This window comes from Pelmatolapia mariae, linkage group LG7 (genome assembly GCF_036321145.2).
Source record: "Pelmatolapia mariae isolate MD_Pm_ZW linkage group LG7, Pm_UMD_F_2, whole genome shotgun sequence".
NCBI classification, from domain to species: Eukaryota; Metazoa; Chordata; class Actinopteri; order Cichliformes; family Cichlidae; genus Pelmatolapia; species Pelmatolapia mariae.
Window position 1 is genome coordinate 36093874 of NC_086233.1, and position 26520 is coordinate 36120393.

At 43.7% G+C, this 26520-nt stretch overlaps 3 protein-coding genes across 6 annotated transcripts; 2 read left to right on the forward strand and 1 right to left on the reverse strand.

Moving 5' to 3' along the window:
* Positions 1 to 637: 637 nt before the first annotated feature.
* Positions 638 to 2037, reverse strand: mrps18c (mitochondrial ribosomal protein S18C). The gene is made up of 6 exons (XM_063478928.1): positions 1924 to 2037; positions 1776 to 1828; positions 1615 to 1698; positions 1295 to 1352; positions 1159 to 1218; positions 638 to 760 (listed from the first exon to the last, which is right to left on the reverse strand). Exons 1-6 carry the CDS (start codon positions 1982 to 1984, stop codon positions 684 to 686), a joined length of 393 nt encoding a protein of 130 aa, XP_063334998.1. The 5' UTR covers positions 1985 to 2037; the 3' UTR covers positions 638 to 683.
* helq (helicase, POLQ like) lies at positions 1359 to 16031 on the forward strand. Of its 4 annotated transcripts, XM_063478921.1 has the most exons (19): positions 1359 to 1474; positions 2999 to 3199; positions 3443 to 4004; positions 4110 to 4288; positions 5847 to 6047; positions 6122 to 6194; positions 6298 to 6395; positions 6835 to 6933; positions 7095 to 7240; positions 7324 to 7563; positions 7721 to 7862; positions 8311 to 8415; positions 8903 to 9104; positions 9607 to 9764; positions 9856 to 9954; positions 13318 to 13491; positions 13600 to 13713; positions 15045 to 15179; positions 15378 to 16031. In XM_063478921.1, exons 2-19 carry the CDS (start codon positions 3023 to 3025, stop codon positions 15459 to 15461), a joined length of 2988 nt encoding a protein of 995 aa, XP_063334991.1. In that variant the 5' UTR covers positions 1359 to 1474; positions 2999 to 3022; the 3' UTR covers positions 15462 to 16031. The 4 variants fall into 4 exon arrangements, 3 of the variants coding, with proteins under 3 accessions (XP_063334991.1, XP_063334993.1, XP_063334992.1); XR_010094347.1 differs by lacking the exons at positions 1359 to 1474; positions 15378 to 16031 and adding an exon at positions 13943 to 14950 and having other exon boundaries at positions 2679 to 3199; positions 15045 to 15150; XM_063478923.1 differs by lacking the exons at positions 1359 to 1474; positions 15378 to 16031 and adding an exon at positions 13943 to 14050 and having other exon boundaries at positions 2679 to 3199; positions 14775 to 15158.
* Positions 16032 to 16730: 699 nt separating this feature from the next.
* On the forward strand, positions 16731 to 25490 carry hpse (heparanase). Its single transcript, XM_063480305.1, has 12 exons — positions 16731 to 16957; positions 17889 to 18019; positions 18257 to 18385; positions 18457 to 18630; positions 19018 to 19189; positions 19670 to 19717; positions 20598 to 20691; positions 20774 to 20880; positions 21210 to 21324; positions 21688 to 21812; positions 22676 to 22822; positions 24496 to 25490. Exons 1-12 carry the CDS (start codon positions 16731 to 16733, stop codon positions 24653 to 24655), a joined length of 1629 nt encoding a protein of 542 aa, XP_063336375.1. The 3' UTR covers positions 24656 to 25490.
* The last annotated feature ends 1030 nt before the right edge of the window (positions 25491 to 26520 follow it).

The window sequence follows — 26520 nt, forward strand, 5'->3', positions numbered from 1 at the left end:
TTCAGACTGCAGCAGAAATCATATAGCTCTGAATTACACAAACCTGCCTGTTTTTATTTTCTGTTTCATATAAATCAGAGGAGTCAAACATGTGGCTTGGGGACCAGAATCAGCCCACGACAGAGTCTGGTCCAGTCCAGGTGGTGGTGAGAACTCTAAAAACTGATGAAATGCGAGAAGTTTTCTCCCACAGCCGGTCTCACCGGCTCAATGAGGCCAGCTGATCGGCTGATTGTTCTCCATAAACACGAACCTTCTGGGTTTTACCGGCTCTGTATGAGGCAACGGGACTTCGGAGAGCCCGGGTTACGTTGGTTCACACATTTTCCTTGTTTTAAACTCCAGTGACACAAACTTTAAAAGAGAATCCAGGAAAAGAATATTTCAGTCATTATTTTATAGATATTGAATATTTTATAGACTCTGTTTAGTGTGATGCTTGAAGGTCTTCAGATGATGTCACAACCTTTCTGTTTTCAGAAGGTCCAAATTTAAAAAACAAAAAAAAAAAAATTAGCAAGTGTTTTTAAAGTGTTTACACTCCTTCACATTAAGAAACCGTGCAGAGGTGTTTACTCTGATGAGGACACGCTTCATGTTTGAAGCGTTGGCTCAAAGAAATTCACCGACAGCAAACTGACAGCAGAGAAACTTTATTTACACAGAAACACAGATGTTTCACACTAATCCAGATGTTTGATTCCACAGATGTTAGGGTCCTTCATGAACTGTGGATGTTTGTGCGTCACTGACATGAAACCTGCAAACAAAAGTTTATATTAACGGCTCACGTCTGTAGCTCAGCTCAGAGGGAAACGCTTCTTATATAATTATGTTAGAAATGTGGCGAAAATGGGAATATTTGGATTATATTTGTTAAAAGGCAAAAATATGAAAAAGAGGAAAAATGCAATAAAGCAGTTCATTAATTGGGTCATCAGATATTCATTTACTAAAAAGTCAATGTGAAAACAAAATATAGATTCAAATTCTGGATAGAAAAAGGAAAAGCTGGATGGAAAAGCCAGTAATCAGCCAAAAGTTTTGTGTCAAAATTCAATAATTTAGTCTAAAAACATCCGACAAAAGTCGGGATTAAAGTTGAGATCATCAAATGATGAAACAGAAGAATTGAAAGTTAAGATGCTGTGAACGTACCCATGGACTGAGCCTTCTTTATCGCCTTCGACACTTCTTTCTGCTTCCTTCCGCATAAACCTGAAAAAACAGAAGGAGGTGTGACCCAACCTGAAGATGATTTAATCCAGATGACCTGTTTTGGGCGAAGACTCACCTGTGATGTGGCGGCCATAGATCCTGCCCGTGTGCGGCGAGATGAACTGAGAGAGCAGCTGCAGGGCGACAAACTCAGATTAATCCACGACTGAGACTCAGTCTGACTTGGGATCAGGAGATCCTGTCACACACTTGGAGGAGCAGAGCTGCTGCTTCAGGTGTGCACCCAAGCGCAAAGGTCAGTCAGAGGTGAAGGCCTGATTTCTGATAAGCTTATTATAATCTTCCCGGTCACAGATATTCTGACAATAATATCACTCAGCGTGTTTCTCATTATTTAATCTGTGGTGAAGAGCTGTTTCTTCCCGTTTAACTCACCTGGATGTTTTTAAAGTCCACCGTGACGTCACAGAGGACGCAGCCCTTCTGGGGCTCTCTGTACGGGTTCTCCATGTTCACCAGCTGAAAAACACAAACAGATCTTTATAACCAAACTGAAATCAGCGGCGAGCATCCATCAGCCTGCACTCAGCACCCACCCCGTCCTCCGTCCGTCCGGCTTCATCTGCTGCGGCCGCGAAGCTCCGCACACCTGCAAGGGAGCAGCACGGCTAGACTTAGCATTTGCACCAGTAGGATTGGAGTTAAACTTTTATTTTTGTAATTAACGTGTTACGCACAACTCACCTGTGTTTCCATAGCGACACAAGACAGGTTTCCACCTCTGCAACTCCCTCAGACACAACATGTTGACCTAACACGGGACAAGAACCGCTTCCGCTGCAACTGAGAAATACTTCCGACCACTACCGCAAAGGCTGTTTGTGACTTGGATATATACTGTGACTGGACGATGTCACTAAATTTAAAATATAAACCTAAAAGAAGTATTCTGTCTGTTTTTAATATTTCACGGATTTCCACAGTCTAAATGTTTAATATTAATGAGATATAACGCTTCGCTTTGAGTTTTTTACGGAAAGGTTTAATCGTTACTCATTTCAAAGATAAACCAAATCAAGATAGAAATCACCCGGAACACATAAAGTCTTAGGAAAAGCAACCCTAAGCCTCAGATTAGCTTTAGTTTGTGCCACTTGTCAGCTTGCTATTAAAGTATGTTAAAGCGGTGTTGCAGTTTGTCTTTGAAACGTGACTGAAACCACGTACAGCTGTCCTAAAACTCCTAAACTATCCGAGGGGCAAACATCACATCTAATTACCGTTTCAAAACAGACTTACCCCGTTTTCAGTCGAAACTCAATTTTTCATCTATGGCGTCTAATTATTAAGGTTTGATAAGATTTCATTTTTTAGCATTTAAAAGCTAATCGAGATGTTTAACGTTTTGACACTTTTTGAACGACTGTAACTCAGAGTTAGCGCTTCGGTAAACCGAAAGCGGAAGTGATGGTGGCATTTCTCTCTCACTCCAGGATTAATGATAGTTATTTTGAATGAAGGATTCGCTGAGCTGCTGTAGATGCGCGTTTAGTGAACGTTAATTATTACTGGTGGTGTTCAAAGTTATTCCATGGACACAATTTTATTTATTTGAGCTTGTTTGTGATTAATTTGTAGTTTTTGTAACTGAATGCTGGCGCTTGCTAGCTAGCTGCTCACTGAGCCTGTGTGGGCTCTTTGGTGTTTTTAGGCCTCATCATTTAACGTCAACTTGTTTAAGGTGGCGTTTAAATGGCTGCAGCAGCAGGTTAGTGAAGTATGCGACAACTATAAGATGTTTATTGTGTTTCACATGTAGCCGCAGGGGTCTGCGCTCACAGGGATGAACTACGGAAGGCTGGAAGTCAAAATAAAACGAGTCTGTCAGAGGAAGAGGGCGCGAGACCACCTGAAAGCTCACCTGACACCTACCAGGAAGAGGGGAGGGGCTGTCTGTTCCCCGCTATGCAACTCCAACAGGAGGATCAGCAGCATCATGGCTGAAAGCAGAGCTGTGGAGGTACATCTTGCATATTGACCAGCAGGGGGCGACTCTCCTCAAGTCTGATTGCATTGAAGTCTGTGAGAAAATGAGCCTCCTTCTCACCTAATCTCTGAGCTCAGGGAACACCTCCCCGATGTGTTTAATGACTCAGTTGGTCATAGAGTAATCAGCCTTTCACTGGCAGAAAGAAAAATGATGCCCTGATTGATTAATAACCTGTTTGAAGTCCACGCTGATGGTATTCTTTTTTCTTGGCAGTACTGCAGCGACAGCGAGGATTTATTCGGCGACTATGACAGCATCTTAGGGGATTCGTCTGTCCTGGCAAAACTGGATGATGCCGAGCAAAATGAAAGGCTGCGAGGGGCGGAGCAACAACCAGAAGACGAGGATGTCCTCTCAGACTCCATCCTGGACGGCCTTGGAGATGAACCCTTCGAGGACCTACCGGCCAGCCAGCTGCAGTTTCAGGAGGAAGTTCAGGAGAAGGCGAAGAGAAGCCGACTCCAGGACAGAGACAAAACCTCAACGCCTTTCAGAGGACTAGCAAACGGAGAGGGTCCACCCAGGAGACCAGCCGGAGCGAGGAGGAGTGTTGCCGACCAGCTGAAGAGGACGATGCTTGGCAACGCAGCGGCTCCTTCTGCCGTTTCACGGACAGCGATGCTGAAGGAGGCGGTGGTTTCTGAGGAGATAAACGTCGCCATGCAGGCCATGGAGACTGTCTCTGCTGACATGCCTGACCTTGGGCCATTCTTTGGGCTTCCAAGCAAAGTGAAGGAGCTGATGTTTAAACTGAGAGGAATCCAGAGTTTATATGGTGAGATTTTTGTATATCACAATAAAATTGAAATATTGTAGTTTCTGCACAGAATAAGTCAAGTGAAGACATTTACAACCGGTTTTGTTTTTTGGGTTTCTTCAGACTGGCAGCAGACGTGTCTGAACTTGGACTGTGTTCAGCAGAGGAAGAATCTGATCTACTCCCTTCCCACCAGTGGTGGGAAAACTCTAGTGGCAGAGATCCTTATCCTCAGAGAACTGCTGTGCAGGAGGAAGGACTGTCTGTTCATCTTGCCCTACATATCGCTGGTGCAGGAGAAGGTACAGAAACCACAGAACATCAAAACATGTCAGAAAACTCTGTTTTGTCAATAGAATGCATAAATGCTAGTAGATGCTACTGAGCTGCTAATGGGTAATAGGCAAATGAGTAAAATTGATCGATGTTGTTTAATGTTCTGTAGAGAAACTTTCAGCCTGGGATTATTGTTGACGTTACTCTCACTCCTGAATACAAGCAAATGGTTAGCTAGCTTTTGGTTTCAGATATAAAAGTATATCATCTGCATAGAACTTGACATCAGAGGATAATAATATTTGTGTTTGTGGAATAAAAGAGGAGTAGAAGTAATGACTTTCTGGTTGTGTGGGATAACAAGCTTTGACTTAAAATATAAAATGATGAAACTTCATAAAACTTCTAAGCATAAATTTTTATTTACGCTTAGAAGAAATACAAATAGAAATCAGAAATAGAGCACTGTGGGGTGATACGAACTGCCATGGTAGTGTGGATTATCGATTTCCTTATGAGTTCTCATTGGCTCCACTTTGAGAGTCACCACCATCTTTAAGCACCATATCAAAGACATTACATTCACGCAATTTAATTACATGCAGTGTGGTCAAAAGTTTGTGCATGTTGGAGGTATTTTCCTTCTTTGTTGTGATCAGTGTTTGAGTCATCACTCAAAAAAGTAAAGGAAAAAAGTTATTACACTGAGCACTTTTCTTAAAAGTAATGCAGAACGTTACTTAATCACACCCAGGAGAAAGATATCCGTTACACTACTCGTTACTTTACTTTCATGTTACTCTGTAAAATGATCTGGAACACACTGTCTCATAATCACCAAATAACAATGTGAACTACAGACTACAGCCCCACACACCAACACAAACCCCTATCTTGATGAGGACACACGTCATCTTTCTCTTAGTATTTAGATGTGAACACAAAGCAAAGATGAAAACCAGCACAAAGAGGCTTTAAAGCGGTCGTCATGGTGATTCTATGCCACTTTAGAAACATGAACAGGTAGAAACGGCGGCTGCAGCCTGTTGAAGTTCAGCAGTGGCTGTCTTCAGCACAAGTGACGGTTCACTTTATCACAGTGCTGGTCTGGGGTCTGCATTCACTCAGCTTTAAAATCGCTCTGGGCTCTTGGTTAGCTTAGTGTTAGCATGCTGTCTGTGCAGGTGCTTGTGAAGAGCTGAAGTTGTGTTAACAGTATGATGCAGTTTTTTCTGTCCAGGAGCAGTCTCCACTTTACCATCACACTCTCATCCTTTTGTGCAATAAAAATAAAAGTCATATCCATCTCCACACTGAAGACTGCACCACTATTTTCCTCTGGCACACAAACTGAAATCAGCTGATCGTAGTGAGAGTGCAAGAACCGATAAGCAGGATCCATAGGCTGACAGACTAATGATTCCAAGGAATTGCACTCTCAATTTCTATCCCTAATCATATCATTATTATATTTATGTTCATAAGAAATAAAAGAGGATCAAAACTAGAGCCTTGTTGGACACCTTTCAGAGACATTAACAGCCTTCGTTTTGAACTCTTAGGGAGTACTTTTCGCTTTTCCAGGTGCGTGGTTTAGCAAGCTTTGGTCTGGAGCTGGACTTCATGGTGGAGGAGTATGCTGGCAGCAAGGGCAGGTTTCCTCCCGTGAAGAGAAGAAACAAGACATCCCTTTACATCGCAACCATAGAGAAGGCTCACAGCCTCGTCAACTCTCTGATAGAGAGCAGCAGGCTGGATAACCTTGGACTGGTGGTGGTTGATGAGGTACCTTCCAGTTTGGATCAAAGTTGTTTTATACGGCTGGAGGACATTTAACTGAGATTTAGTTCCTTCTGCAGCTTCACATGCTGGGTGACGGCAGCAGAGGGGCCATTATAGAAATGACTCTGGCCAAAGTTCAATATGTGAGCAGTAAGTGTCTCCTTATAGTCTCCATAACTCAATCCAAACTTTAAGTTAAAAACAAACTTCTCGCTTTTTGGGTTGTTGTTTTTTTTTTGTTTTTTTTTTCCAGAAACAACTCAGATAATAGGAATGAGCGCCACTCTGGGGAATATCAAAGACCTGCAGACGTTTCTGAGGGCTGAAAATTACACGAACAACTTCAGGCCTGTAAGTGATTGCCTCAAAGCTGCACCTGAACCTTATAAAACTGCTATAAAACCCTCGAGTGAACACTGACCCCAACTTCCTGCTTCCACAAGAACTTGCTCGAGCATAACACACAGATTAGTCCACCGCTGAAAACAGTTCCTGACACTGAGCAGCTGTTTGAGGGGCTCACTGAATGTTGTTAAAGTTGCTCATTAACTAAAATCAGGTCTGTGTGTCATGCAAATGCAACTCTCAGAATTAGTCACGACTTATGAGCTGCACATATGAAAATGGATGTGGATGAGCTGGTGATAGTCAGAGGAGACACTTGTGTTTCAAGATCATCGCATGGAACTGCTGGTTTCTATCAGCGGGGCTTCTTCCTGTCTTTTAAACTCATTTTGGGAGTTTGGGTAAATTGGCGCTCTGTGATTTATTATATTTTTATTTTTTCCAGGTTCAGCTGAAGGAATTCGTCAAACTGCACGACACCATCTACGATGTGGACCCAAAAGAAGAGAACTGCTTCAGGTTCTCACGTCTTCTCAATTTTAAAGTAAGTAAAAAACATAATTAACTCTAACAATACAGTGGAGGATCACACCAACACGCCGTGGCCACATTAATAGGTACAGGAGACATTTTTCCTGCAGTAAATTAAAGTTTAATGTCCTCCTCCTTCGTTTCCTTGGTGCTTGGTCTTTCCCTTTCCTGCAGTACTCGAGCACGATGCAGAAGATCGACCCGGATCACATCATCGCTCTGGTGACCGAGGTCATCCCAGCGCACTCGTGTCTGCTCTTCTGTCCCACCAAGAAGAACTGCGAGAATGTGGCGGCGATGATCTGCAAATATCTGAAAGAGTGAGCAGCAGCCACCGGGTAACTCCTCCCACTCTGCCTCCCATGCCGATCACTGACTCAGAAACCTTTCTCGACTCTTTCAGGGACTTCTTGCGGCACCGCGAGGAGGAGAAGGGCGTCCTCCTCAGAGAGCTGCGGGACAGCGGGAATGGCTCGTTGTGCCCGGTGTTAAAGGTCACCGTGCCGTATGGCGTGGCGTACCACCACAGCGGGCTGACATCCGAGGAGAGGAAACTGGTGGAGGAGGCCTACTCCAGCGGGGTCCTCTGCCTCCTCACCTGCACCTCCACCCTAGCTGCAGGGATCAACCTACCTGCTCGCAGGTGAGCCGCTCATTAAACAGCGTTTTCTCCTTCCTGTCACAGCAGTCAGGAGCTCACCTGCGTGTTCATGTGTACATATCAAAGCTTATGCACATTTGCTGCTGCTGAAATGATCTGACCTCTGTTTGACCCCAGTTTGACCTCTGTTTGCACACAGAGTGATCCTGCGCTCGCCGTACGTGGCCACGGACTTCCTGAAGAGGAGCCAGTACAAGCAGATGGTGGGACGAGCCGGCCGAGCGGGGATCGACTCGGTGGGCGAGAGCATCCTGATCCTGCAGGAGAAGGACAGGAACATGGTAACCAGAGCCGTGAGGGACTCAAACTGATGTCTGATTAAAACAGTGAGCCTAAAAACTGAAGCTTTCCAACAATCTTATGTCAAAATACTTTTCTTAATCCTCAAATATCTGAAATACAGACCTGCAGGCATAAAATCTGTTTTAGGTTATTAAAAAAACAAAAAACAAAGAAACATTAAATTAAAAGAATTAAGAGGTTTAAAAGCTTTATTAAATCATTGTGTGTGTTCATTTGAGGTCAGCAGCTGCACAGAAACCTATGTAATGTGTTAAAAACAATAAAATTAAGGTGGATATAATAACATAACAATAACTCTTTATGACTTCTCCACCACCTCCAACTCCTGCTAAAACAATCTGATCAGTTTCCTGTGAGTTATGACAAAATAAAAGCATTCAGTTAAACTAACAGATGTCAGATAATTCTGCTTTTGTGTGATTTCAGGCTAAAACACTGGTGTGTGCGCCGATGGAGAGCTGTTACAGCAACCTGATGCATGATGATGGAAAAGGCCTCCTGAGCCTCGTCCTGTCCCTCATTGGATTAAACGTAAATCCTTCTAATTCACTCCAAATCCGAGCAGATTAGCCAGCAGGCGCTAATCTCTTTTATCTCTGCATTATTATTTAATATCAAATGGTACCTCTTTAGGGTATGACTTTCTTTTCGCTTTTATTTTGAAAAACTAAACTGAATTAGTGGTTCATAAAGAAGCAGCTGATTTTTCTGTATCAGTGAATCTGTCGGTAATTCTGGTTCATTCTAGCTAATTCTAGGTTTTTGTTTCGTTTGGTTTGTGTCACTGATGGCAACATTGTCTAACGTCCACAAGCTTCCAAATATTCAGTTCACCGTATATAATGGATCCAAATATTTCCATATATCCATGTTTTTGTTGCTGAACTGGCCAATCAGGATGCCTGATCAATATTTTTACCTGCATGGCGACATCTCTCGTATCCCAAGTTATAAAAATAATCAGATCACAGCCTGGTTCAGCTGGTGCTACTGTCTTTATGACTCGCGGTTTCTGCAGATCACATCATCCATGGAGCAGCTGCAGGACTTTCTGCAGGGAACGCTGCTGTTTGTGCAGTGGCAGCAGCTGTGTGTGGGGAGGAGCCTGCTGGAGGCAGTGCAGCAGTGCGTGGATGTCCTGAAGGAGAAAGAGCTCATCACAGTAGACTCGCACAGTCAGAGTCTGCGGGTCACCAAGCTGGGAAAGGCTACGTACAAAGGTACCCTCGGCATACCTGTAGGACTCCTTACTTCCTGTCACATGACTCAGGACGTCATGTTTAATCATGATTCTGAAAATCAACAATGAACACAGAGTTGCAGAGTTTTGCTCCTGTTGGCTCTGCATGATGTTATAGCGAGAGAAATCCCTAATATGGTCATCTCAGACACACAGGACGCACCCACTTATGTTCATGAGGGGCAGCCAATAAGAAGACAGTTGATTTAAAGGAGGAGGAGTTAAAACAGCTTCAAACATGGAGGGTCATTTTAGCCTGGGCCGGCCACCAAAGATCCTGAGCAGGGTAAACTCGTGTCCCAGTCTGGTCCCACCGTGGTCCCAGTCTGGTCCCACTGTTTTCAGATGTTTCGATTCATTGGGCTTAAATAAAGTTTCAAAGATCCTTTTGTAAGGTCAGAAAACTGCGATGGTGTAGTTTTGTGTGTCTGTAGCTGTTATGATTCGTGACGATGAATTAAAGCATTCCTGGTGTTCTTCAGCCTCGGTGGATCTGACCTACGCTGAGGTCCTCTACAAAGACCTCTCCAAAGGCCTGGAGTCTCTGCTGCTCAACAGCTACCTGCACCTGGTCTACCTGGTGACCCCGTACGACCTGATTGATCAGTGCAAACCTGACTGGATGATCTTCTTCAGGCAGGTAAGCAAAGCCTGCCTCAGAGCCTCTTGGCCTCCTTCTCCTTCTCACATCTCTCACAAGCTGCTCTCTGCTTCGTCTTCCTCATCTGCAGTTCACACTGTTGTCTGTGGCCGAGCAGAAGATGTCAGCTGCTGTCGGCGTGCCTGAGAGTTTTGTGGCAAGAAAAGCTGCAGGACAGACAGTAAAGAAGGTAAGAAAGTTCAGACCACAGATTTAATGTTGGAGACGTTCAGGTTTTATTTAATCGTTTTTGAGACGTGACCTGTGAAATGTACTCGAACCTGACTGTAAAGAGAGAATCACAAACACGAACACGCATCCATGAAATCAAAGATGAAGACCAGAAGCTGCGCAGGTGAACGCAGAGTGATGGAGGAAGGATCTGGGTATGTGATGTGTGGCCGCAGGTTTGGAGGTCTGTTAGAAGCTCAGATTAAAACGCGCTGAACGCTTCCACACAGATTAAAGCTTCAGTACAGGATAAAAACATCCAGCTTCACTGTGAAATCTCACAGAGTGCTGCTGTTTCCCCTAATCCAGTTAAAAAAAACGAAACAAAAAAAAAAACTGGATGACTTTACCAAATCTGGATCAGCAATACTTTACCTGGGCGGCAGGCGCCAAATTCACCAACATAAAAGAGCCTTAACTATTTGAATTTTACTAAGAGCTATTTCATCAGCAGTAATTCATTATTTTATCCACAACCTTTAAAATTCTTTCATACAGGTGCTGCATGAAATAAACAACTGGGGTGGCTGTAGCTTAAGTGGCAGAGCAGGTCAGCCACTAATCACAAGGTTGGTGGTTCGATCCCAAGCTGCCTCCTGGGCTGCATGCCAAATATTCTTGGGCAAGATACTAACCCCATGTTTGCCTACTGGTGGTGGTCTGAGGGCCCAGTGGCGCCAGTGTCCGGCAGCCTCGCCTCTGTCAGTGCGCCCCAGGGCAGCTGTGGCTACAATGTAGCTTGCCATCACCAGTGTGTGAATGACTGAATGTAGTGTAAAGCGCTTTGGGGTGCTTAGGGACTAAGTAAAGCGCTATACAAATGCAGGCCATTTACCATAAACAACTGCACGACCACAAAAGAGCTGCTGCTGTTAGCAAGCAAAGCAGGTTGGAAACAGGAAGCAACTTTCTGCACTGCCGTTATGCTTTTACTCCCCTGAACCTGACCGGTCACAGGAGAAACTAAAATATGACCAGCAGAGGGCAGCAAACATCATCATCATCATCATCATTTATTTATTTATATAGCACTTTAAAAACACACCTGGTAGACTAAAGTGCTGTACAATACTAATATGCACATAGTAATAAAAAAACAAAAACAAAAATCAGTTACCCACAGAGTTAAAAGCCAGGGAATAAAAATAGGTTTTTAATAAAGACTTAAAAACTGGCACTGATGTAGCCTGTCTAATATGGAGAGGAAGGTTATTCCAAAGCATCGGCGCTGCAACAGAGAAGGCTCGGTCTCCTCTAAGTTTCAGCCGTGACTTTGGGACCAAAAGCAGCAACTGCTCAGCTGACCGAAGGGAACGAGTGGGGACGTGGGGCTTCAACAAGTCAGACAAATAAACAGGACAAACAAACATCAAGAGCATTGATTAAACTGTTCTCTACTGTGATGGCCTTTAGTATTCTTCATTCATAACACACAGCTCAGTTTAATGTAGATCTCATAGCTTTAAATTTAATGAATAAAAACGCAAATCCTGAATATTTATACATGTATATCACATGTATGAAATACAGTGCTCCATAAATAATCATCACTGTATGAAAATATATTATTATGTTAATATAGTATTTAATACACAGTGTAATGCAGTTTGTAGCACGGTCTATCAGTTCTAGTTTTCTTGTTTGATTAACTCTGGAGTTTTTATTTCATGTTTCCATCCTGAATCCAGCCCTCTGCTGGAATCACAGTAATCCTGATCCTGTTCCAATAAGCAACAAAAACTGGAGTTTTGATCTGAATTTGTTTTTTGTTTTTTAAAAAAGCTGTATTGGCTCATCTGATTTAATCTGATCATGTAATCCTGTTTTCCCTTTGAACTGCTGGATTTCAGGGTCTGATCTGATCTGATGGGATTAATCCTGCCAGATTAGTTTTGAACTGCCGAGCTCAGGTGTGATGTGTAGGGGTGGGTTTAAAAAAATCGATTTTCCGATTCAAATCAATTTTAGCTTGACTAAAGACGTAACCACAAAGCGCTGACATGCCGTCGGTGCTGAAAGCCGACATCTCACAGATTCTGAAGCTGGAGGTTTTGTCACTCTGACCAAAATTCACTGAACCAGCAGCAAAAGAAGATCCAAACTACACTTCACATTGTCATGAATTCTCTCTTATTTTTGCTGTTTTGCTTCCACCACGGTAAAATCACACTCCCCCCCCTGTATTTCAAGAACAGTTTACCATCAAAAATCTCTGTTTTCTGCATTATTTGTTGCTTATTACGCACCAGTCTACTGTCGTTTACAGCGCTGTCAGCCTCTGTTTTTTTGTTTGTTTGTTTTTCCAAAAATGATAACATCCAACAAGAAAGCCTAATTTCTGCTGTTCAATACCAAAGAAATGTAAAATTTTACAAATGATGCCAAATTGCAAAACACTTCTATGTCTCTAATTAAACCTCTATGACTTTGCTCTGCATCACTTCAGTAGCGTCGGGTAATGTTCATATGTTGATTCATGGTTTTCTTCCGTTTTTGTTCTACTGCAAAATATTTTTAAGGCGGTCATCTGCTATAAAAAGACAGGCCGGGAAAATCTCCATCATGTTTTTCTGTGTTTTATCCTCAGTTACTTTGACACAAAGGCATCTGCTGTGACGCTTACACCTCTGATGAAGTCTCACAAGTGTCAGTACTGACAAATGATCAGAATTATAATATTTCTGACTGTCTGAGTCAAAATTAAATCGAATCGATTATAGAAATCGGTGATGATACCCAACCCTTGTGATGTGACAGACTCAGGCCGTTCCCTTACTCCAGCTCCACCCTCCAGAGGTGGATGTTTGCACCTTAAAAACAGGAAATGTTAATGTTGTTTGCATGGCACAAATCAAAAGGTTAAAGGTCGTGACTTTTTTCCACATGCTCCTTTAAATGGTGAGGAAGTAAAAATGAGAAGCAGAGACAGACGTAAAGCACGAGCAGGCAACTGTGAATAATAATGACACAGTAAAGACACGTCGGAGGGGGAAGTAGAAACAGAGTCACTTCCTGTTGAGGGTCACAGACGTGCCTTTCTCAAAGGAGGTGAGTGGCGACCCGACGCCATCGTTTCTGCTGCATGTTGTTGTGATGTCAGTTTAATCGTTTCACTGAAACTTACTAACATCGAAAATCATGACTCGAGTTCAGCCTGGTCCGCCTGCTCCATGAACGCTGGATATGACAAGTGTGATCTTTGAATTTGACCTGACAAGTGGTGCAGGTGATGAAGGTAGATTATGATGACGTCATAATCTTTTTGCTCTCTGAACTTTGTGATCGAACCCCCCCGCTCAGCAGCGTGCTCTGTTTGTTTCAGGGCGTGAACTTGGCGGCGGTGAGGAGGATGTACCTCGCTCTTGTTCTCTTCTCGCTGCTGAAGGAAACGGACGTCTGGAGCGTCTCTGAGCGTTTCCAGCTGAGCCGTGGCTTCGTGCAGACGCTGCTCGGCTCCGCCTCCGCCTTCTGCTCCTGTGTGCTGCACTTTGCTGAGGTACCACTGGAGTTTACCCAGAGGTCATACCAAAATGGGCAGGCTGAAGGTGAGCCAGCAGGTGTGTCTCAGGTGAGATGGTGATGCTCTGATGTTTCTGTGTCTCAGGAGCTCGAGGAGTTCTGGCCGTTCAGAGCGCTGCTCGCCGAGCTGACGCGGCGCCTCAGTTACTGCGTGAAGGCGGAGCTTATCCCTCTGATGGAGGTGGCCGGAGTCCTGGAGGTGAGACATCTTCTTCACCTGCTTTCTTCTTCTTCTTTTTCTTTTTCTCCTCCTGCATCCTTTTCTTACTGTGTGCTCGTGTGACATCATTGAAACACGTTAAGAGTGATGAGTTTCCGCACCGTCACAGTTCGGGGTGATGACATCATCAGTCTGTTGTCAGCTTGGAGAGTTTACAAAAAAAAAACATGTTCTGTTGTTTTGTGACATTTTCCCTCTCTCTGCTCAGCGCACGTCAACACATCAGCGCTCGCATCCTCTGCTGTCACTCGATTCTACTTCCTGCCCAAGTGCACATTAGAGCTCCAGTAGACTCCCATGTCTATGTAATAAACACGTGAGTTTGTGGACCACAGGAAGTGGACCATTTCAGCAGTTACTTATCACATGAACACCATCTTCATCCACCTCAGCTCAGGTTTTATTTTGTAAAAGGGTTATTACAGCTTTAAGTTCCTTCCTGTCAGCTTTCATTGATCCTGTTAGCATCCATTCTTTCTTCTTCGTCTCTTTATTGATGTTTCTGAAAGCAGCCCTGGAGGTGTACCTAATGAAGGTCAGGGAGAATGTTCAGGTTCTGTGTCTTCGCTCCGTCATGTTAACGTGTTAAATGTCCCATCATGGCTGTAAAGTTTTACTTTATCTCACTGTGACGTAAAAGCTCAGAAGGATTTAGGCCACAGCTTTCTTCTCTGAAGATCGCTGATGCATCCGGCTCCCTCACACTTCACTTTATTAAACTCCGTTTAGATCACTTTTTATATTTTGGTTTAAAAACGCTGCAGAGGGGAGCCAGATGTTTCTCATGTCGGCTTATTCCACTCAGCCTGATTAATCAGATTCACTCTGGAGACGTTCAAACTAAAAGGTCACGTTTCAGGATTATTTGAACTTTATTTTGTAGACATATTTAAACTCGCTACAGGAAGTGCGTCCTGTGCTGAATGTGGTGTGTTAATGGTTCTGAGAGAGCATAAGTGCTGCTGACACCTCCGTGAGCAGGAGGTGGTTCAGGGCGGTTGTTATTCGGCTCACGGCCCGTCCCACCTCTCCTCTGCCAGATGTTTCGCTTTTGTCCCAGTCACCGCTGACTCATCGGTGAACGTGCTGAGCTGATGTTCGTGTCAGCAGGTTAAAGAGAAATGGGCGGCGCTTGCAACCCTGAGGTGTCCCATGCTCGACGTTTCTGAATCAAGGGAACAGTTTTATTCAACGTGAAAAGGTTTTTTTGCTTCAGGTGATTTTAAGTGAGAACCATCTGAGCCTCCATAGCTTCTCCATGTCCTCTGCCTCAGCTGAAGCTCTGACATCACCTCTTTTTTTTCCTGCAGTCGAGAGCAAAGCAGCTGTACGCTGCCGGCTACAAGACGCTGACTCACCTGGCGAACGCCGACCCAGCCGCTCTCTGCACAGCCATCCAGAACCTGTACAGGAAACAGGCCAATCAGATCGTGGCATCGGCCAAGGTGAGACTGTCCTCAGAGATCACGCCCACACGAGCTGATCACCGTACCTGAAATCGGCGCGAGTACTGATGGTGTTAAATGACTGATGTGATGCTCTGTGGAGCTGACAACACTCACAGTCGGTCTCCGTGTTTGATGACATTACAGTGTGAAGAAACACTGAAACAGGAAGTTTAACTGTGAACTTCTTTGTTTCAGATGCTCGTGAGTGAGAAAGCCGCAGCTCTGCAGGAGGAAGTGGATGAACTGCTGGCGCCGCCCTCTGACCTGCCACAGCTCTGACATCTTCTCAGGAGTTCTGCCCTCTTTGAAGACTTCTGATCTCACTGTGACATCATTTCTTATTAAAGTAACTGGGATGTCCTCGCCGTGTCTGTGTCAGAAGCTTCACTTCCTGTTCTCCTCACCTTCTTTGAGCAATTCATTGCGTTCTTATTTTGTCGTCTGTACTTCTTGTTATCACACTGAGAACACAAAGGTCATTTTCTACTCGTTAGAGAAGGTTTCAGCTTCACCTGAGCAGTGTGAGTGTGTCAGGTGAGCTCAAGTGAGTCTGTTTCAACCTTAGGTGCCATCAGCAGGAAGCTGTCAGCTGTTTTTGCCATGACATCATCATGTCTTCACCTCCGTCGCACACAGAATATGTCAGTCTGATGGAGGGCGACCTGCACCTGATGGTTCACTGCTTTGAGAAAACGACTCATTGCTGTGACTTTTCTCATTTTAGTAAATTTTAAACATTAAATATTTAAACTTTATTTTCTGTCTGTGTTTTTTGGGCATTTATTTATTCTGGAAACTGAAAATAATTTGTCTGCTACATCAGACAGCTGACCTACCAAAATAAAAGCATGTGTCATCAAATAAAAAATGTGTAATCTGTTTTTATTTGCAGTGGATTCATTTGATTTTTAATTTTAGTTTGTTTGGTTAAGTCGAACTGTTTCCATTTTTGATGATATATTTTTGACATTTTTATCTTATTTGGAAGATTTTGGTGTTCTTTAGATGTGTTCATATTTTTCAACATTTTAATCTACATTTTAGGTCATCTGATTTTTTTTTGTCTTTAAATATAAAAATATTTAAAAAGGTTGTTTTTTTTGGGGGGGGGGGGGGGAGTTTAAAAAAATCATGAATTCTGAGGACATAAATTTGAGTCTTTTGATTAATTTAATTTAGTGTTGGTTTGGGGGCTGTGGTCTCATATGTGTTTGTGGGACATTTTATTAATATTTAATTTAATTTTTGACTTTTTGTCATAGTTTCGTTTTTTTAAGCATTAAATATTTATGTGTATTTTTACTGAGTTTTGTATTCGTGGGATAGTTCATGCGTGTTTCTGTCACGGTAACATGTTCGCAGGTTTCTTCGTTTCTGGCTCGTTATTAGATGAATATTAATTTCAGGTCATTGATCACTGATTGATTGATGGAGTGTCGTCTCTCGTGATTCCTGGTGAAATGTTGGACCTGCATATAACTTCGTGGCTTGTGGTCCCGGTCGTTCTGTGTGCGCGCACGAGGACGTGAAACAGGAAGTGTGACAGACATGAGGCTCGCGCTGCTGCTGTGCGCGCTCTGCTGCACCGGGACTCTGGTATGCGGAACCGGAGGATCCCGGCTCCCTGATGGACCCCCCGGGGAGCCGGACCGGGACCCCGGTCTGGGTTTGGGCGTGGACGTGTCGGCCCCTCTGCGACGCGTGGATCCGCGCTTTCTGTCCGTGACCATCGACGCGAGTCTGGCTTCACAGGAGAGCTTCGTGTGGCTACTGAGGTGAGCTCTGACTCTAATCCACCGACGATTGTCCCGTTAAACAGGAGACACCGGGTTAAAACAGACGGGAGGTCAGAGGTCACAAAATCAAAAACTCTAAGTAACAAAACTTTCAAACTTTTGTTTCACTTTCAAATCTGATCCTGAGTCAGTTCACCTGAAACCTGTTAGCTCCTCCTCCCGCAGTCTCAGACCAGGTGAGCATCACTTGCAGTTCAAGTTTGGACTTCAAAAAATAAAAATCTGAACCTGATTTAAAAGGTTTAAAGGATTGAGAAGTAAGGTGATCCTGAGTCAATCCAGGTTTCACTTCTGTTTCCAGAGTGCGCATGGGAATTCCCAGAGTTCCTGTTTCAGCAGGAGCACACCCGAGAACCACAAACACTCTTAGATCTGAGAATAACCCTCGTAACCTGATCATCTGAAATAAAACTGCTGTAAATTTGAACTTTGAATCTCGACAGCCAAACTTAGATTCATGTTTCTCTGTGAATCCGACACGTTTGTGCTCCGGGAATAAACTCGAGCTCCAAAATCCCTTCTGTTTCAGTAACATGATGAATGTGAGATAATCAGCAGAGATCTCTGCATGTGGAAACCAGAGGTCACGAGTAAAATCATTTCCAAAGTCTCAAAACCAGGAAAGGAAATAAAGTTAAAGTCACATGTTTGTAGTCAAAACGGTTGACCAACTTAAAAACTATGACATCAGAGTTATTCTTCGTAATCCTTCAGGAGTTGTGACAACAAAATAATTTCAAAACTTAGATTTCAGATCAAAGATCAAAGTGAGACAGAGCTGGGGTCGTTTAAAACCAGCAGGTTTCGGTGCTTTGACCCGCGAATATTTCCGAGCATTCTTTGATGTGAAGTGCATGCTGCTGTCAGTGCAGCAGTGCATCATGGGAGTGACTCTGAGGTTTCTCTGCAGCTCTCAGAGGATGAGGACGCTTGCAGCAGCTCTGAGTCCGGCCTTCCTGCGATTTGGGGGGACGCGGCAGGACTTCATGGTGTTTGAGCCTCACAGGAGGCAACAGTGGGAGGAGCCTCAGGACGCTGCAGGTAAACACGATCACCTTGTGACCTCTCTGACATCACACTGATCTGGAACAGATTGATTTCTTTGTTTTATTTACAGGAAATGATTTTTTTAATGTGTCATGTGATTCTTTTGTTTTTAGTCTAAGTTCAGGTTGAAGACTTTTTCTTCTTATTCAGTTTTTAAGTGTTGAAGCTTTTAAATAGTTGAAATGTGAGTCTCTGACTTCCTGACCTCTCTGTGACCGTTGAAACTCCCAGGTGAGTCATGTGATCAGACTTTCCTACCCCCGTGGATGGAGGAGCGTCTGAAGTGCGACTGGGCAAAGCAGAAGCTGGTCCTGATGAAGGAGGACCTGCTGAGTACATACAGGAGCTTCTTCTTCACAGGTGAGTCCTGATGCCTGTCAGGCGTTGCCATGGAGATGCCACCCGTCCTCTGACTGTCGTCTCCCTCTCAGAGCTCACCGTGGACCAGCTGCATGCCTTCGCCAACTGCTCTGGCTTCCAGCTCATCTTCGGCCTGAATGCTCTGCTCAGGATGGCCGACAACAGCTGGAACAACAGCAACGCTGCCCTGCTGCTGCAGTACTGCCAGTCCAGACATTATGGGATGTCCTGGGAGCTCGGAAACGGTACGACTCCTTCTCTGATCAGCTGATAATCAATAATCACAGAGCCTCAATCAGCGTTTTTTCTTGAGTCTGTGACCTGCTTATTTAGGCCTGCAGATTTTATTCTGCCTTTTATTTTGAAATGCTGCTCAGAGTGATGTGTGTTTCCTACCACCTGATCAAACCCGTAAATCAGAGCATCAGTAACAGGCTGACACTGTTAGTGTAAAATCTTCTCAGGCTCCTTCTTCTTCTTTCTTCTGCTTTCTGTGATAATATCTGGCATAACGCTGCGGTTTCTTATCCAATGTTTCAGTTTCACTTCCTCGCCTTCATGTGGCGTGACGCTCAGACAGGAAGTCACCTTTCTTCTTCACATGATCTCTAATCAAGGTGATCTCTAATCAGAGCCAAACAGCTTCGAGAAGAAGGCCGGGATCCGGGTGGATGGGCATCAGCTCGGGCTGGACTTCATTCGTCTCAGGAAGATGATGTCAGAGTCCAAACTGTACCAGGATGCTGGGCTGTATGGGCCGGACGTTGGCCAGCCGAGAAACCACCACGTAGACTTACTGGACGGGTGAGAGGTCAAAGGTCACCGTACAGAGACAGCTCATGAAAAGTTTCTGCTGTCAACACAAAAGAACATAAAATGTTTGGAAAAAAAAAATTACATTTTTTTTTTCAATGAATTTTTTTCCTCACATGAAATTTTGCGTTACTAATTTTTGAAAACAAGACACATAATAAAAAAATGAACTTTTTTACTTTATTTCTCTCTGTTTTCAGGAATTTTATTCACTCTGCTCCTCCTCTGTCATGAGCTGACATATTCTGAAGTTTTCAGCTTTTTGATCTGATCTGATGTTTTAACGTCTCTCAGATACCAACGATGCAGACAAACCTAAAACTTTTTATTAAAGGGAAGCAGCTGATTTTTGTGCTCTAACTGAGTTACAGAGTCACATGTGAGCTTTAGTCTGCAGGAATAAGACAGAAAACAACTTAATTACTGAGCTGACGCTGCCGATTTATCCATGAATTCTTTTGACTGTTGCAGATTCCTGCAGACTGGAGCCGAGGCCATCGACGCCTGTACCTGGCACCAGTGAGTTCACCCTCACTTTATTTACTCTGAAATGTAATTTCTGAGTTAAGTCTACTCTCACAACATAATGCATGCAGTCACAAGCGACGTGCATAAAAACTTTGGATTTTAACTGTAAATGTGAAAATTGTCACATTTACAGTCATTTACAGCCTGAAAGCTTCTCTGTCCATCGGAGGAAATTAAAAGTTTATGCACTCCTACTGACAGTGAGATACTTTTCCCATGCTTTTATTGTGAAACTGCAAATGTACATATCAGTCAGAGACTGTTCAGAACAAATTATTTAGCATTTGTAACACAAATCTTGTTGCAAGGAAACAGAATGTCAAAGTTATTAAAACTTAACAAAATTCTAATATTTTTAGTCCAACCGACATTCAGTGGATATAAAGTGTCTGTATGCTCCCATAAAGACAACAAAACCAACATAAATCTGTCTCCAAATGTTTGTTTGAAGTCTCCTAATTTTGAATTTATTAAACCATAAATTCAGAAAATAGTTTTGGACTTATTAAGTTGAAAGTTGGTCATAAAGCATCAATACTTTCTTCAGAAAGTCCAAATTTCTGAATCATAATCAGACAAGAAGAGATTTAAGTCAAGATAAGATTATTATTCATCATCCACACTGACAGTTAGTTTGGGTGATAAATTAGGCTTAACAATGATCACATCATCCACAAACAGCTGAGCACTGGTTGAGACCAGCAGTGGTCCTAAACTCGAGCCCTGAGGCACACCTGATTTAATTTTAAAGGATATCAGTGACACCTCGGCCTGAAACACTGTTCTTTTATTCCCAAGCCTTCATGCTGGTTTACTGCTGTGAATGCTTCATTCATAACTCATAAAATAAACTTGTTCTGCTGTTTGTCAGTTATTACGTGAACGGCAGAGACACGTCTGTGAAGGACTTCCTGGATCCTGAAGTCCTGGACTCACTGGCGTTAAAGACCAATGAAGTCATGAAGGTAATGCTGTGCTGTGTGCCAGCAGCTCTGTGCTGGGTGTGTTCGGAGTTTCACCGGGTTTGTTTCTTCTCATCCGGCTCAGAAAGTGAAGCTGGCGTCTCCGGGGAAGTCGGTGTGGCTCGGAGAGACAAGCTCGGCGTACGGAGGAGGAGCTGCAGGACTGTCAGACACGTTCGTCGCAGGATTCATGTGAGTCCCTCATGTCTGCCCTGCTTTAGTCTTCTCTCTGAACATCATGAACGTCGTGTTGTATTCAGCCAGACCTTCAGTCAGACCTGAAACATAAAGCCATCATGAAGGCATTCTGGCATGAGCTCAGAGACCATTTCCTCGTAGTCTTCTAGACCTCTGGACCTCGTTGGTGTTTTTCAGACTGATTTCTTTCTTTCAGTAAACGATTTTTATTCTGCTGAATGTGTTTTTCTGTGGATGAACATTTCTGCTCTCAGCATCTCTGAAACACACTCAAATATCTCTGAGTCGCTGCTGAGATGTCTCCATGCTGGGAATCTGTGCAGGTGGCTGGATAAATTAGGCCTGGGAGCAGCGCTCGGCCTGGATGTCGTGATGAGGCAGGTGCTCATCGGCTCTGGGAGTTACCACCTGGTGGACGACAACCTGGATCCTCTTCCTGTAAGACAGAGTCAGGTTGATTCTCTCAAATATTCCAGCTACGCTTTCATGTTTTTTACATGTGCAAAATCATTTTAAGAGTTCCTCCTTCCTACACTCAGATTGGATGTTATTGCTTAATTTTGTCCACTTTGGCACATCAAATTAATTAAAAACATAAACGGACATGTTTAGCACAGACTCAGTGAGTTCATTAACTGATCATTTGTCAGAAAATGTATGTTAATCTGATCAAATCAGGACCTTCACACTCATACTGAGCGTTAACGTGGCTGAAATAAGCTACTGTTAGTTTATGTGCTCGATGCATTTCCAGATCTTCACAGTTTGTCGTTGTCCAGTAAAGATCGTGTCCTCTTTCAGGATTATTGGCTGTCTGTTCTCTACAAGAGGCTGGTTGGACCGGAGGTTTTAAAGATTCAAGTGCTTTCTGAGTTTGGCCGAAGTAAACGAGTGAGGATGTATCTGCACTGCACCAACAGGAAGAGGTACGCTTCACATCCTGCCCTCATACAAACACCGAGACCTCCCACCACCAGTAACCCTGCCATCCAGACATCAGGTGGACGGGATTTTCCTCCGGCCCGTCCAGCTGCTTATACAGCTGTATAAACAGCTGTTTATCAGCTGTATATACAGCTGTCTCTGCAGTGGTCTGAAATAGCTAGAAATAGCTAGCTCAAGGTAATGATGTAGTAAGGTATTAGCAGTTAGAAGTAACAGATAAATGGTTAACAGCTGCTACAGCTCCCTTCAAGCAATGTCCTGTACAACAAAATAGTTTCTACATAGAGCTGCTCAGAAAAAGGATTTCTGATTTCATATATTTATATAAATTTGTACTGTGAACATCAACACTTCTGAAACTGGACTCACTACAAGCCAGAGGAAAGAAAAACTCAGATTTTAAAGTGAACTGTCCTTTTAAGGAATCAGCTGAGCTTTGGATCTTTAAGGTTTATTTTTCCTATAAACCAGCAAAAACGTCTGGAAACAGAAACAGAAAAAAAGTTCTTAAATCTTATTTTAAATCTTAAAATAAGAAAAGACTGAAATTCTTAAATCGTTATTCAAAACTCCAGCAAACCTGAATTATTTGTCTTTTACTTCAGCTCAGGAACAAACGTCTTCAAACTAAAAGTGTTTATAGGAGGAAAAAAGCTTTTTATTTCTTGCTGTGTACACTGACACCAGGCGTAATTTCCTGGAGATTTCCTTGATAACAAAACATAATTTCTGCGCATGTTTTGCTTCGTGTGAGCAGAAACGAAGCTCATGCTTCGTTCTGTGTAGTTTGAGTTGAAGTGGAAGTCAAGCTGAGTAATAATGCTGCTGTTTTGCGTGTCTGCAGCTACAGACGTGGAGCGGTCACGCTGATGTCAATGAACCTTGGGAAGACGCCAGCGAGGATCTCGGTGCCCGCCGTCTTCTCCAACAGCACAGTGGAGGCTTTTGTCCTGGAGTCTGAGCAGCCCGGGGAGGAGGGACTCTACTCCAGGTGCCTGAATGTACTCAATGAAACCATTTTCCTCCTAGTTATAAATCTGCTTCGACCCCAAAGAAGACAGTTGCTGTTCACTAAATATTCCCGGCTCTGTGGAAGTGGAGTGAACCTTAGATAATAAGCCCCGCCCCCATTTTTACTGAAATGCACACGGTGAAGAAGCAACAGGTCAAAATCTGTAAATGAACACCTGATTCTACCTGAACATCAGGATTGGCCCATTGCAGATGTTTTATGTGCTGATGATACACTGCTCTGTGTGTCAGACGGCCCAAACTCTGCAAGCCTAAGAAGACATGTTCAGGTCATTATAGTCGACCTGTTCTGCCTCTCCTCACTTCCTGTAACTTCCTGTCCTGTCTCTGCTCTTCCTGTGGTGGAGGTTCACGATAAAGTTACAAATAATAAGCTCGGTGTGTGCCCCGTCAACTACCGTGTGAGAGGGAGAGCCAAACAGAAGAAAAGTGGCGTAAAGCCAGCCTTGTTTCAGACAAGGGCTGAGCTCTGAATCACGCAGAGCTGCTGTGCTGGAGTCAGAAAATAAAAGGATGGAGCTGATGTCTTTTCTCTTTTTAGATTTAAATTTTCTGTTTTTGTTCTTATGAATCTGAGTCTCTGAAACATCTGGATCTCCTGAACTCAGTGACAGTGAAACGGTCTAAGCTTAAAAATGAAGAAGAATCCAGCAAATGTTTTGATGCTGAGGAAGCATCAGCGGATCATCTTGCCTCAGCATCCAGTGAAACCTGCAGTCTTTACCATCTGCAGGGACGCCGTCTGTGTTTCAGCTGCGATGGCTGGTAGGTGTAGAAACCTGAAGACCAGCTCACATTTCTCTACAGAAGTGAGCCTCAACACTTCCTGAAAGCTACTTTTTAAATCCTTTAAAATTTTATTTTACTCAAGAAAGCAAAAAGAGGGGCGACAGTGAATCAGACGCTGGCTTCGGTCTTGTGACACTCAGATTCAGGTGTTTATCGAGTCCTATGAGAGCTGCTGAGGTCGACCTTTTGATGCTTTTGATCTGTGGCTTTGCTCTGGTTCAGCGTGCCGGACAGAAAGCTGTTGTCATGGTGATTTAATGCCACCTGAGAGCGAATCAGCTGATGCAGACAGCAGCAGGTCGAGGACAGATGCTGTTGATGTGTAACTCTCTCTCAGGCTTTTATCTCAGCTGTGCTGACGGAGGACGAACAATGGCCTCATAATTCGGGCTCAGCGGCGTGCTTCAAAAGAGTTCAAAGGTCACCGCCGTGAGTCAAAACCGGTCAGCATGAGTCGACAGTCTGACTCCAGTCCACCGCTCCACAGCACCTCAGCTGCTGGAGGCATTCTGAGAACAACTACATAAAAATCAAAAGCTTTACCTGATTTAACCGACCAATCTCAAACTAGCCCCATCCTAAATCCTCCTCTTATGGTGTTATGATCTGATTCATAAGCTGTGGTGGAAAATGATACCGGCATAAACCCGAAGAATGGTAACTAGGCCGATGACACCCCGCACTGCTGCAGTCAGACCACAAGGGGGCACACAACCCTAACACCTGAGGATCATAAACAGGATGAGTTATGGAGAAATGGGCAAAGATTAATATCTCAGTAATCTTTGTGTTTGACTCGTTGTGTGGCGGTTAGTTTGATGAGCTCATTTCCTGTTTCTGCAGGTCAGTGAAGCTGAACGGCGAGGTGTTGATGATGGTGGACGATAAAACTCTGCCTGAACTCAGAGGAAAACTTTTCCTGCCGGCTCACCACCTGCAGCTTCCTGCCTACTCGCTTGCCTTCTTCGTCCTCCCGGACGCCCAAGCTCCAGCGTGCAGCTGATGACATCACACGGAGAGCAGATCGTCCCTGGACACCAGCGTAGGCTGCTGTTTCCTCACACCGTGGACGCCTCAGTGTCTGATTTTTAGACAATACTGCCACTTTCTGATAATGTGTTTATTGATTCTCACTCATGACCAAACATCTCCATCTGTGTCTCCACCCACTCGTCAGTCACAGAGGCCACGCCCCTAATAATGTGAACTTTAAGGTCAATGAGGATGATGGATATGGAACAATATGGAATAAGATAATTAAATGTTTTTTAATAACAATTTTCAGAAACCAAAAGTATTTTTGATACGACTGTGTTTCAGGGTGTCATCAGTGAGGACGTCTCAATGATCTAATTAATCAAAAAGCACAATGCTGACGCCGCCTCTTCGCCATCATCGTCGTCAGCAGGCTGGAGCACGTCCTCCTGATGCTGCAGCTTCATGTTATCATGACAGCAAATGTGTCAGAGTTTAAGCAGCGGAGACAGTGCTGTCACCATCAGGTCAGACTGGGAACTGCAGTAGCGTCCTCCATCATCTTTATCCAGTCTGTTCATAAAAACTTCAGTAAAACTAGAAAAAGGTTTTGAAACTTTAACCAGATATATACATCTTTATAACAGATATTTTACACTGAAAATATAAATGTGTAACAGTTATATATCTATAAACTTAGTGTGAACTCTGCTAATGAAATATTTATTTCATGAAATCTTTCTGTTCTCTGCTGATTTTAAATTGGACTCTAATAAAACTAATGAACCAGTGCCCGACGCTCTCAGTGTGAGTGTGAAGCTCAGGACGCCTGAGAGGCCCTGCTCTGAGACCTGCTTATTAAAGGACACCAGATTCAGAGTTTGATGTTTGAACTTTTATTTGATGCAAGATAAAGACAAACATCACATTTCCTTTTTCATTTGTCCTGCTCCTCGCCGTGAGTGACGATGTAATACAAGGATTTGTAGTCCAGGTTTCCGGTGGCGTTGATGTTTGATGACTGAAACATCTGCTTTATCTACAGACACACAGGTATCGATGTCACGCCTGTCACTAAACATTTCCAAAGCGAGCCCGTTTCATTTTTACACTTTCATTCGCTCAGTGTTTTCACTTTCTATCACGGCCTGAATAAGGAGACGTTGGAGTGAGAACTCACTGGTCTTTGTGGCTGAAGCCTTTGTCATCGGGGTCGAACATTTTGATGCTCGCTGCAGGCACCGACCTGTTTCAGCGACTGCTGAAATAAAAATAAGAGTATATTTGCAGGGTGAAACACCTCAGAGCGATGGCCACCAGCAGGATTCTGTACTGTATTCTAGACGGTGTACAGAAGTTAATAACTGTATTACTAGATCATATTTAAATATATATAACTATATTATAGTAGATACACAGTAGTATAATTCTGTGCTGTATTGTAGATGGTGTAGAGAAGTGTAACTTTATTATACTACTGTTTACCATCTAGAATACAGTGTATTAACTGTATTACACAGAGTAATCAGGTTCGCTCTGTTATGTCTCTGAGCGTTTAGCTTCATTGATAACATTTCAAATTGTGATTTGTATAAAAAGCTTAGCTGTGAGAGAACACCTACCATCTCTGCTCGTCTCCTCTGATGCTGCTCTCAGTGAGTCTGATGATTTGGGATCAGAAGCTTTATATACAGCAGCTGTCCAGGATGCAGATGCCACACAGTGATAATCTGAACTGACCAGCCCTGTGGGGGTCGAGGTGGGAGCCTTTGGTCCTGCAAAGTTCCCCTTACATGGAAAGCGCTTGGTGAAAGCTCGGTTCTCAGGAGGCCCAACAAGTGTTTCTATTTTGAGTCAAACATCAGACACAGGTGGGGGAAGGCCGAGGCCACA

Coding starts and splice junctions, on each gene's coding strand:
- helq (XM_063478921.1), top strand. CDS start 3,023: ATGAACTACGGAAGGCTGGAAGTCAAAATAAAACGAGTCTGTCAGAGG. Junction 8,416..8,902: donor TGTCCCTCATTGGATTAAAC/GTAAATCCTTCT, acceptor CGGTTTCTGCAG/ATCACATCATCCATGGAGCA. Junction 9,955..13,317: donor CAGGACAGACAGTAAAGAAG/GTAAGAAAGTTC, acceptor TGTTTGTTTCAG/GGCGTGAACTTGGCGGCGGT.
- mrps18c (XM_063478928.1), bottom strand. CDS start 1,984: ATGTTGTGTCTGAGGGAGTTGCAGAGGTGGAAACCTGTCTTGTGTCGC. Junction 1,829..1,923: donor GTGTCGCTATGGAAACACAG/GTGAGTTGTGCG, acceptor GCTCCCTTGCAG/GTGTGCGGAGCTTCGCGGCC. Junction 761..1,158: donor AAAGAAGGCTCAGTCCATGG/GTACGTTCACAG, acceptor TTTTGTTTGCAG/GTTTCATGTCAGTGACGCAC.
- hpse (XM_063480305.1), top strand. CDS start 16,731: ATGAGGCTCGCGCTGCTGCTGTGCGCGCTCTGCTGCACCGGGACTCTG. Junction 21,325..21,687: donor ACAACCTGGATCCTCTTCCT/GTAAGACAGAGT, acceptor GTCCTCTTTCAG/GATTATTGGCTGTCTGTTCT. Junction 21,813..22,675: donor CACTGCACCAACAGGAAGAG/GTACGCTTCACA, acceptor GCGTGTCTGCAG/CTACAGACGTGGAGCGGTCA.